The 12421-nt window shown below is 45.1% G+C and overlaps 1 protein-coding gene across 1 annotated transcript in view; it reads right to left on the bottom strand.

Annotated features, from left to right (window-relative positions):
- LOC309565958 (mucin-2-like) overlaps positions 1 to 12421 on the bottom strand; it is a gene marked incomplete at its 3' end in the record, with an annotated part of 251710 nt that overhangs the window by 95057 nt on the left and 144232 nt on the right. Inside the window, exon 8 of the mRNA XM_082270986.1 lies at positions 1635 to 1851. Coding sequence (XP_082127112.1) covers positions 1635 to 1851 — 217 coding nt within the window. The remainder of the gene's footprint in view (positions 1 to 1634; positions 1852 to 12421) is intronic.

Here is a 12421-nt window from a genome sequence, read left to right as displayed (position 1 = left end):
TCTTGACTAACATAGTAAAAGTATACATGCAAGGGTAAGTTTTGTTAGCCACCATTTGAATCATGGTTCTGTATAGTCTGGCATGAAAGAAACTGGGTCAGTTTATTGGGTTTAGAACTCTAGATGGCACTTTCACTGGCCACACATTAGCTGCTAAAAGAGAAGCTACTCTACTTTGAACATTCACTGTACTATAAATGCAGCTTGTCTTGCCTTTAAAAGGTGAATGCAAACAAATGAAAGGGACCAGCCAGTAGAAACTACTTGTCCCTTCCTCCCAGCGCTTATGAGAACACAGTGCAAGGAATCAAACGTATGTCATTAAACATTCATCCCCTGCATATAAATTGTTCTAGGCAATAATAGCAGCTGCTATATCAAATCTGAAATTAAATTATCATGCCTCCATCATCCATAAAATAATAAAAAATGTCCACATTAGCAGCGCTTAAAGTGGGATTAAATAACTCTCCTGTGCCTTAAACAGTCCTTTTACAAAAAGTCCATAAAGGTTCTTTTGAAATTCCCAGGGGGTGTCAGTGGGGATAAACTCTCAAGCGTGTAGTCCAAACTGCCCGATCACTGGCCCATCACCACACCACATGAGACCTCTGCCCTAGTGCTTGAACATTCACCAGAGATCACATAAAGAAGGGCTTTGATAATCATCCAGAAGGACAAGCAGCCTCAGCTCCGCTAGTATGCCTCTACACCTCAGATATCACCAAAATCTGTCTGTGCAGCACACATCCCTGACTGGCTCTAAAGTGATGGGAGAGGCTTTATTCCTGAACAGGTGGCCACCAATACACTCCCAGTCAGCTGCCCGGGGCTTCTGGTCGCTACTACTATGAGCCGAAAGTTATCCCAACACCATTTTGCTGCTCACTGTCGACTGCTAATCTGCCTGGGGGTGTATTGGTGGCCACCTGTTACCAGATTCCGATTGCTCCTCTTTAACCATTGGATGGCCACTGATGAAGCAACTCCATGTGACAATATACACTATAAAATATGCTAAGAGACGGCGAAAGGATTTGCTAATTTTTCTGCTAAAAAGTTTATCTCCATAAGAGATACTATTATTAAATAGTATATAGTACTAATTATTAATTAAATAATATATAGTACTATTTAAACTCCATACTTTCCACATAAGATTAGATAGATAAGGTAAGTTCCTGAAGCAAGAATCTGTAGATTCCTGTGATTGTTATCACAGATGTCTGGTAACAGCTGCAGCCACTCAGCCTGTGAGCCTGTACAAAATAGTGACAGGCTGACAGGAGCCACTGTCTGCCCGCCACTGTTTGCATGGATCTGCACATCCAGGGGTGACTTGCTATTAGGGACAGAAGAACAGTCCAGGAGACAATCTGATTACTCCCAGGGCCGATCTGTCCCCAGCAGCAGGAAAATGCTGGAACTGCAGCTCCTGTAAGCCTGTCATTGCTTTGTACCTGCTGAGCAGCCATAGTTGTTTGTACAAACTTGTCATTACAGCTACAGGAATCTGCAGATTTGTGCTGCAGGAATCCGCTGATGACCTTATTGACAAGTGTGAATGGGACCTAACATGGGCCAGACTTTACTGCTGCTCTGATGCTCATATGGATAAAAATAAGTAAACCTACGACAGAGGTCTGAAGTTCTCCAGTTTGGTGGCACTCCTCGCTGTAGAATACATTGATGGGAATATTCAGAAATAGTCGGGCACATACAAGAGTTTGAATCATGCAAGGTACACTGACATAAGTCTGATGCACAAGCCTGAATAAATGGGTCAACATCAATCATGGCATGGCAGCTGCTGAATTTTTCGTGCCTTAGCTGATTTTCACACTTGACATTCTGAATACAGAAAAGAAAAATAATATTAAAATGTCATACAGTTTACAAGTGTTTAATTTTTAGACTATTGCATCATTGCTATGAAGCAAGATAAGAATAATACAAATAATAATCTTAAAGTATAAAAAAAGTTTTTCTAGCACAAAGCTTATTTTCAAGCAAAATAAAGGAACAGGTCAGAGCACTATTGTCTTGCCCTGGTATCTTGAGCCCAGTGGTTTCAAGTGGACCTGTCATCATATATAATATTACCATGCTAAAGAATGCATTCTAAGTAATGTTCCAGTGTAACTGATTGGTACATTTTACCTTCCACAGAGATCCCAGTAATCCCTCTGACAATGCCTTCAGATGGATTGTGCCATCTTTGTTCAAACACCATGCATGGTCAGGTCCTAAGCTGAGATTTTAACTCAGAGATGACATAGCTGTGTAAATCCTGGTGTGTGTGCAGTTCTTGGCTATGTTCACAAAAGTCCCACACAGATCAGCCCCTGCTGCAGCCTCTCACCTTTTGACTCCCTACAAATGTACAATGTTTCAGTCTGAGCACTACAGTATGTTAAAGTAAATTGAGGAAATGCTTCCTTTTGTCTGCAGTAGTTGACTGTCATCATCTCAGCCTAGGCAAAGGCACTGCCTCTTTAATAATAAAGGATACATCCGTGTCCACTCAGTATTTGCATAGCGGACATGAGCAGAGTCTGCTCTGCTCTATGAGCAGCCGGAAGTAAACATAATTTCGGCATCTGCTGAGATTAACGAACTCCCGTACATACATGGGAGTGTTGTCATCCCGGCCCAGCCAATCAAAGAAGTCAATGATCGGAAAACAGAAGAAGACCTATCCAACATTGAGGGAGTTCAGGACAATTCTGAAGTGACGGTACGCACCGTCACTGAGAGTGAAAAAACTATGTGACAGATAAATTGATGGTTTGGACTGCTTCAGTTGGTCAGACTTGTAACAGATGCATGTCATCAGCTCAAACACCTGTCTTCCACGCATTGTAAATTATGCGGATTTGCTCACCTATTGTTTACAGTGGGTTTACATTATGATATGTGTATTTGTATCTTGCTTTAGCTTTGGTGGCGGCAGTCTGTTCTTCCAGGCTGACTTAAGTGTAATGAGTTAATTAGCATGTTAATTGGGATTAGCCATGAGTCAGCTGTACCTCGTTATCTATTCATGTAGTGACTGACATACTTCTCAAGTGTATAAAAGTCTGTTTCTTTTTCAATAAAGGAGTTAGTTGTTTCCAGTATACAAACTAAGCGTCAGGCTAGATTTGTATGACAGCGGCTGGGATTTGATATATATGTTCACGACTGGGAGGAAGCCATATACTGACGGAAGACCACAAGTACAGTGTGGGTCTGAGGTTCCGTCACAATATATATATATATATATATATATATATATGTATGTATGTGTGTATATATATATATATATATATATATATATATATATATATATATATACACTGTATATATATATATATATATATATATATATATATATATATATATATATATACACAATATATATATATATATATATATATATAGGGCTCAAAATTTCAAGTCCTAAGATACTAGTCAGGCCTTAAGGGTTACTTGCCACCAGTTGCCCCACCCAACTCCTACCCTGCCCCACCCCAAATTCCGCCCATAAACACGCCCTCATAAATTATCTCATGAAAAGGCACTGTTAAATGTTTTTGCATTAATGCTGAAGTTACGAAAATAAATATTAATAACAACTTTATCAGTGCCCATCAATGCAGCCTATCAGTGCCCATCAGTGTAGCATCATCAGTGAAGCTTATCAGTGCAGCCTCACCAGTGCCCATCGGTGAAGCCAGATCAGTGCCCATGAATGCAGCCTCACCAGTGTCCATCAATGCAGCCTCACCAGTGCCCTTCAATGCAGCCTCCCCAGTGCCCTTCAATGCAACCTCACCTGCGCCCTTCAATGCAACCTCATCAGTGCCCATCAATGCCCCCTCACCAGTGCTCATGAATTCAGCCTCACCAGTGTCCATCAATGCAACCTTACCTGTGCCCATCAATGCAACCTCACCTATGCCCATCAATGCAGCCTGATCAGTGCCCATTAATGCAGCCTAATATGTGCCCAGCAATGCAGCCTCCCCTTTGCCCATCAGTGCAGGCTCCCCTGTGCCCATCAATGCAGCCTCACCAGTGTCCATCAATGCAGCCTTACCTGTGCCCATTAAGCAGCCTCACCTGTGCCCATCAATGCAACCTCACCTGGGCCATCAATGCAGCCTGATCAGTACCCATCAATTCAGCCTCATTTATGCCCATCAGTTCAGCCTCACCTGTGCCCATCAATGCAGCCTCACCTGTGTCCATCAATGCCCCCTCTTATGTGCCCATGAATGCAACCTCACCTTTGCCCATCAATGCAGCCTGATCAGTGCCCATCAATGCCGCCTCACCCGTGCCCATTAATGCAGCCTCACGTGTACCCCTCAATGCAGCCTCACCTGTGCCCAACTGCCCATCAATGCAACCTCACCTGTGCCCCTCAATGCAGTCTCACCTGTGCCCATCAATGCAGCCTCACCTGTGCCCGTCAATGCAGTCTGACCAGTGCAGGGGAAGAGAGAGGAGAGGAAGAGGAAATCTGGCCGGCTAATCACAGAGCAGGGATCGACCCTCTGTAACAGCTTTCATTTGAATTGCCGGTTGCTCACCATCAAACACAGTCCCACCTCTTGGATAGGCTCCTATGATATAGGTCACATGTCCCAGCATTGGACTGGTGTTCTTTCTATCAAAGGTGCTGGGCCAGGAGGCAGTGCAGTGTTTCATAGCGAATGGCCGGCAATTTAAATGAAAGCTGTTACAGCGTGGCGATCCCTGCTCTGTGATTAGCCGGCCGGCTTTCTTCTTCCTCTCCTATCATTTTTCACTCACAAAATGCTAGCAGGCGAGTGGAAGGCTATATATATATATATAGATAGATAGATAGATAGATAGATAGATAGATAGATAGATAGATAGATAGATAGATAGATAGATAGATAGATAGATAGATAGATAGATAGATAGATAGATAGATAGATAGATAGATAGATAGATAGATAGATAGATAGATAGATAGATAGATAGATAGATAGATAGATAGATAGATAGATAGATAGATAGATAGATAGATAGATAGATAGATAGATAGATATACTGTATATAATGTTTCTTAGCTTTTAGATGTTTCCCAGGAGGAGGTGCCAAAGCCGATTACAAGGATTTTTGAACAATGTCAGAGTGAGTCTGTTTTAAGTCTCTCTTCATTAAAAAACAATGCAAAAAGCGCAGACCCTAAACCTATAAACCTTCGTTAGGATGGACAGTGTTTTGAATCGAATTACAACTGATAATGGAGATCTTCCTGCAAAGTACAGGCAGAGAGAGCTATGGCAAACAAAGCTGTCCATCCCACTCATAATCAAAGAAAACTATGTAAGATCTTCCTTGCTGGAGAGCCCAAAACAGAGCATCTAAATAAGGCAAGCTGCAATTTTTACATTTATTTTTTAAGCTATGCTATTTGAATGGGGACATGCAACACATATAAAGTAGGCGTTATCCTAATTTAGCTGCAAAACTGGAAATATATTTAAAAGCTAAATTCTAGAGGAATAGTCAAATACACATTTGAAATACATATAAGGTTGATTTACATGACAATTGATTTATATTTCTGTCTCTCCCATCTCTACATTTTCACAGCCCTACCAAGGTGAGTTGACTCTTAGGGCTTGTTCAGATCATGTGGGGAGCCCTGTGTTTTTCTGCACCTGATTAAAACCCACACACATGGATGAGCTAGAATTGGGGCCATTACCTCCTGATCCCTCCTCACCACAATCTGGTAAGAGATTGGCTCCTTCCCCATCACAGTCCCTTGACAAAGCCCCTCAAAAGTACAAGCCCTCACTTCCGGTTCCGGCGCCTGATGAGCTAGGCGGCTGTAACGGCGGCTCCGGGAAACATCTGACTAAAAGATCCGGCTTACTAGCTCCCGCGATCGGCGGCTCGCACCTCTTCCACCTCCTACACTTCAGGGGACACACCAGGTATGGACCGCTTCGTAACCCACGGCGCTCCGAGCCCTGGAGAGATCCGCTCGGAGGCGGACTCTCCCGCCTCACATGCAGCCAACATGGCCGCGGCCACCTCTCAACAACACACAGGCTCCCCGGCCCCCCCGGTTCCTATGGCTGCGGCTCTCCCATGTTCAGAGGATCAATACACTCGCATAGCCCAGGCAGTGGCCGCTCTGATGCTGCCCACCATCACAGCTGCAGTGGACAAGGCTGTCACGGATGGCATTACACAGATCCGCAGGGAGGTGGGGGAGCAGGCTCGGAGGCTCACAGACTTAGAGCACAGACTATCTGGGGTAGAGGACGAGGTCCAATCAAATCTATCCAATGACCAAAAAACGGCACAGACTCAACAATACATATTGGATAAGCTGGAAGATCTCGAGAATCGCTCGCGCAGAAATAACTTGCGAATCATAGGAATCCCCGAGTCTGTTACGGCTGCTACTCTGCCTGACATGTGCTCAAATCGCATTCCCCAGGCACTGGGGATTACAACACCATGCACAGTAGAAAGAGCACATAGACTGGGTCCGCCTTCCAATGATAGGCGCACACCGCGCCCGGTGATCGTGCGTTTCCTAAATTATGCTGACAGGAATGCCATTCTTAAATCGTACCGCAATGCCAAAGCGTTGCAATTGGAGGGCCACAAGCTGCTTTTATTTGCGGATTATTCGCAAGAAGTCGCAAGGCGACGAAAGGCTTTTCAGCCACTCTGCTCCGCACTGTACCATAAAGGTATTAAATTTACCTTGGCCTACCCTGCGACATTGAGATTTAATACCCCTGCGGGAGATTCTAAGTCTTTTACACACCCTGACGAGGCTTCTGAATTCCTCCAAGCGCACATGCAGGTGGCTATGGAGACCCAGGAATCGTTCCCTGTCTCACCTTCTTTGGGAGCCAGGGACGCACGTAATCCACGGAAGGATTCATCTAAAAGAGCAAGATATGCGCACAAATCAAATGGAGACCGTCAGCGCTGACTGGATACATGATGCTCCCTCATATGGGATGTGTCACTCGAAATACATTGGCTCTACTACCCCCCAGGATTGTAGTTAAGGCTTTTGACATAATGCCCGGATGACCCCTGCTCTGTAACCTGCTCCTGAGTTCTCACTGTTAGGGCGTTGTTATCCTTCCTCCTATGATCCCTTCCTGGGGTAAAATTAAAATTCTTGGCTTCTTCACAGATTTTGCAGTTTTCAAGTGCTCATACCTGATGTTATCTTCATGTTATCTTATTGTTTTATCATTGTTTTTACTGGCATATGGTTTTCTTACCACTTGTTGTTTCTTGTTGCAACCAGCATCTCCCCACACTTGCCTTGCCGGACGGGCCTTACTGGACACCACTCAGGTTCCAGTGAGGTTGCGGCCGTAGCTACGCGGAGGTCCCAGAGTTTTTATCTGGCTCGCCATGTCTGGACCCGGCGACTTCCGGTTCTCCCACAAGAGGGCTTTGTCGCGGGAGCTGGCCCATTGCCTGCTAGTTCCGGTAACGCCGTGCTGGTGTGATGCGGCTTGTCAGGAAGAAAGCGAAGTCCCAGACTTCTATGGTACGTTTATTTGTATTTCTTTTGCTTTATATCCTTATTATATGTTCGTTTTTTATTGGGAACACCTATCTGTGTCTATTCCGGCAGAAGACAGGCTCTACTACTAAGATTGGCACTCACCCTGGGCCACGGCACCACGCGGACTCCCTCCCCTCTCAGCTATTATTAACCATGCAACTATGTATTCCCCTCCTGTTTGACCCTCCTTGATGTCAAAATAATATCATGGAACGTCAAAGGGCTCCGCTCCCCCCATAAGAGAATGGCGATACTACGACACTTAAAAAGACTAAAGGCAGACATTGCCATTTTGCAGGAAACTCACCTCCCTTCCTCAGATTTCCATCGTATGCACAAAACTTGGGTAGGACAGGTACGCGGATCTGCGGCAGTCAACCATAAGGCGGGGGTTATTACACTGATTCACAAAGGCCTGCCTTGTGAAATTGTTGCAGAACATACTGATAACGAAGGCAGGTTGCTCACTTTGACTCTTAAGATCAGAGACTCCACTCTGGCTTTAGCAAATGTGTATGCCCCAAATTCCCCCTCCAAATCATACTTTCAATCTCTTACCTCCTCCCTAGCCCCCATAGCCCACCTCCCTCTTTTGGTGGGGGGGGACTTCAATTCGGTGATGGATACCCTAGAAGACAGATCTAGGGATCAGGGCAAACTTTCCTCCCATCAGTTACAGCCACTTTACCTACCTGATTTTGCGGCTTCTCTAGACCTGACTGATATCTGGCGTCAAGCCAACCCGCTAGGCAGAGAATACTCATTTTTTTCCCACCCGCACGATAGTTTATCTCGCATTGACTACTTTTTCTGCAATCGCTTTTCCCTCCAGAGGTCATCCATTCCCCTAATTGGGGACATGGCGATTTCGGACCACGCTCCAATTTCTCTTGTATACTCCGATTCCCGCTCGCCTAATCCCACTAGAACATGGCGGTTCCCCTCCTTCCTGGCCAAAAACGTAGAATTGCAGTCCCTTCTGAAAAAGGTCTGGACAGACTTTTTGAACGACAACGCGCAACATGCACAGGATCCGAATCTCCTGTGGGAAACGGGAAAATCGGTCCTGCGAGGCCACATAATCGCTTTTAGTACGGCTTATAAAAGACAGACCTCAGCCCGATACCATCAAGCCAGCGACACTTTGAGACGAGCACAAGCTAACCTTTCCCTCTCTAACACGTTTACTCATAGAACTGAATGGAAGAAAGCGAAACAAGACTTTGACCATTGGGCTGAATTGTCAGAAAGTTTTCGGCACTCCCTTCAAGACCTTGCACTACACAAATTTGGTAATAAATCCGGGAAACTTTTAGCTCAGCTTTGTAAATCTCAATACACCCCAACGCACATTGCTAAAATCAAAAATTCTAGAGGCGAGATTTGTGTATCACAGGAGGACATCTCTCAGACGATGCACGATTTCTACTCCTCCCTGTACGGCCCAGAACACATTGACCCACAGACGGCGGACACTTTCCTGGGGGGAATTTTGCTCCCCAGGATGGTTCCTGCAGCCCTATCAGAGCTCAATGCCCCCATCACAATTGAGGAGGTCTCCGCTACTATCCACGCTCTCTCCCCTGGCAAATCACCCGGCCCGGACGGGTATACCTCTGATTTTTTTAAACTTATCTCGGACGTAATCTCCCCGACTTTGACAGCGGTGTATCAAAATATCCTAAATGGCGGTCCCTACCTACCCTCTGGTTACCAAGCCCATATTAAACTGATTCCTAAACCAGGCAAAGATCCTCTGGAACCTGGATCTTACCGACCCATATCTCTTTTAAACCTAGATTCCAAACTACTCTCAAAAATCATCGCAAACAGACTGGCGAAAATTATGCCAGACATTATCCACCCGGCTCAAGCCAGGTTCACGAAAGGACGCTCGGCGACCTCTAACATCAGGAAAGTCCTTTCTGTACTGGAAATGGCAAAATCAAACCCTCTACATGACATGGCCATTATTACGCTAGATGCAGAGAAGGCCTTCGATAATGTCAACTTCACGTGGCTTTTTAAAGTGTTGGGTGAACTAGGATTCGACGGGCCTTTTCTGCATCTCATTAAATCTATGTATTCTTCCCCTAATGCTACGGTCATCACGAATGGCCACTCATCTGCATCCTTTTCCCTTTTTAAAGGAACCCGACAGGGCTGCCCCCTTTCCCCCCTGTTATTTAATTTGGCCATTGAGCCGTTATCCCGTTTGCTGACAGCTCACACTGGTCTACACGGTGTGCGAGTGGGAGATCAGGAAGTGAGGTCAGCCATGTTTGCCGATGATATCCTCATCTTCACCTCGAATCCTGCCAAAGACATCCCTCTAATCCATAACATCTTTACAACCTTCCGTTCTTGCGCGGGACTGAAAATTAATTTTTCCAAAAGTGAAATACTGCCTCTCGGACGAACTGATCCTCCCCCCTGGGCGTCGGAGTCCGTATTTAAGATTACCAAAAGTCACATTAAATATCTTGGAATTAACATAGGTAAAACCCCCTCATCTATATACACTTTAAACTTCCCACCGGTACTTAAGGACATCACAAAAAAGTTGGAAGCGTGGTCTGGGTTGCCATTGTCTTTGTTGGGTAGATGTCATCTCTTCAAGATGATGTGCTTCCCAAAACTCCTATACCCATTGCAAACGATCCCACTATTATTAAAACACAAAGACACACAACTCCTATATCAATCACTCCAAAAGTTCCTCTGGAGGGGAAAGCGACCTCGAATTGCTCTCAAAAAACTGTTTCTACCAAAATGTGAAGGTGGGGCAAACATCCCCGATATCAGACTTTACAATGTAGCCTGTCTTCTCCGAATAGGTTTAGATTGGGTGTCGGGCCATTCCCACTTCTCCAATTTAGATATAGAAAAGCAAATGGTTGCCCCTTACACCCTGGGGGCTCTCCTGCACTGCTCCCTTTCAGCTCTGCCAGCTACACTCAAAAACAACCTGCTCCTCAGAGACACTATAATTGCCTGGAGAGAAACGTGTAAATATCTTAATTTATCTACCAGATTTTCAAGATACCTACCCATAGTAGGTCACCCTATGTTCCCTCAACCTCTCCAATATGCTCCATTCCTGCGCTGGACTTTGCTCGACCTAAGGAACTTTGCCCAACTTTTTGATACATCCTCGGGCCGCCCTCTCCCCCTGCAGGAGATCTGCTCCAAGTTCCACATTCCGCTTTCTGATTTTCTCCATGTGCATCAGGCCATTACCTTTGCTTCCCATCTCTGCCGAGATCTCGCCAAGAGCCTTAAACCCTCTCTATTGGACACACTCGTGGGCATTCCCAAGCCAAGTATTTCTAACATATACAAGCCACTCCAACGCCACCGTCTTCTGCAAAAAGCATCGCCATTTACATCACCTTGGGAAAAGGACTTTCACTTTGCAAACCTGTCATCCTGCATCCTGGCAGGATACAGGTCTACTTGCTCTATCATAACCAATGAGTTCTGGAAGGAACAGCAACTGAAAATAGTCCACCGGGCTTATTCTCCCTTCACTTTCTCCCCCACCGCCAATGCTCCGCAAAAATGTGCATGGTGCTTGACTAACAGACCAACTTTATCTCACAGGTTTTGGTCCTGTCCCGCCACATCGAAATTCTGGAAGGAGGTGGAAAGATATGCCCAACGGATCACAGGCCTTACACCGACTGGACACCCGCTTTTACTGCTGTTTGGTTGCCTAGATGGTTGTTCACTGGGCTTAGCCAAAACCCAAACCGAAATTCTTTCCGCAAATAAAGCTTGGCTGTCTACCTACTAAATGGTAGCCAGGAGAGCCATACTTCATAACTGGATTAATTACAGCCCTCCTACCCTGCAAGAGGTCACTTCGGAACTTACGAAGCTCCTCAATAGAGACACCATCGATGCTCGGATTTTCACAGGCCTCAATAGTAAATTCTTCATGAAATGGGACACATACATCACTATTGAATACCCAACATACTCCTGCTCCTCCTGGATAGACTCTTTTTTCCAAGCAACTCTTTCAAAATCTTTATCTGACTCCAGTCTGCCTACAAATTCATCTACACCAGCCATTCCGCAATGCCCTTAACTTACTGTGTTATAGCCCTCATACGTTTCCCATCTTTGAGTCTGAGATGGACTTTAATACGCTTGCCGGTAGCTGATGAGTGACTTTAGCCTGAGTGCCCCTAACCTGTTGTGCCCTAAAGTGTGGGTGCACTCCATCGTGCACCGGCACTTTACACGTTCATGATGTAGAGTGCTCCTGGGAGTGCCATTCCCGTCTCTATTTCTACTATATGGGACCCTAGGAATGCAACATAATGCTTGATATTTTGGTTACTTTTCAGGTGTGATTGCGTTCCTCCTATATTTCTTCATAGGTTCCCACCTTACCTTACCACCTTACCTTCTCCCCTCCTCGTTATTACTTGCCTTGCCTTTCCCAACCCTTCCCTCCCCCCCGCCTCTTCTTCTACAGTCCTAACTTCCAATATCCCTCCTCCTCCATCTCTCCCCTTACCCCCCCCCCCTTTTCACTGCTATCCTTCCCTAATCACTATGGCAATTTGTTTGGATTTATCAGTCTTTTCTGGTTCTCTTGTTTTAAATAGCAGTTTTCAAGTCAACCGTTTAGATGTTGTTTTGCTGAACCTTGGCTATTCTGTTATTTTGGAAAATTTCAATAAAAACTTTATTTGAAAAAAAAAAAAAAAAAAGTACAAGCCCTTGTACAAAAAAGCAGCTCTGCTCTGCCAATCAAGCAAGAATAGAGGAGGACAGCTGAGAATCCCTGGCAGCTATTCCTGCAGGAGAAAAACCAGCCTCAGAGCAGACTCTTAA

This window comes from Pelophylax lessonae, assembly GCF_965119305.1.
Source record: "Pelophylax lessonae genome assembly, chromosome: 10".
NCBI lineage: Eukaryota > Metazoa > Chordata > Amphibia > Anura > Ranidae > Pelophylax > Pelophylax lessonae.
The sequence above is the reverse complement of the archived record's forward strand: the minus strand, read 5'-3'. Positions and strand labels throughout refer to the sequence as shown.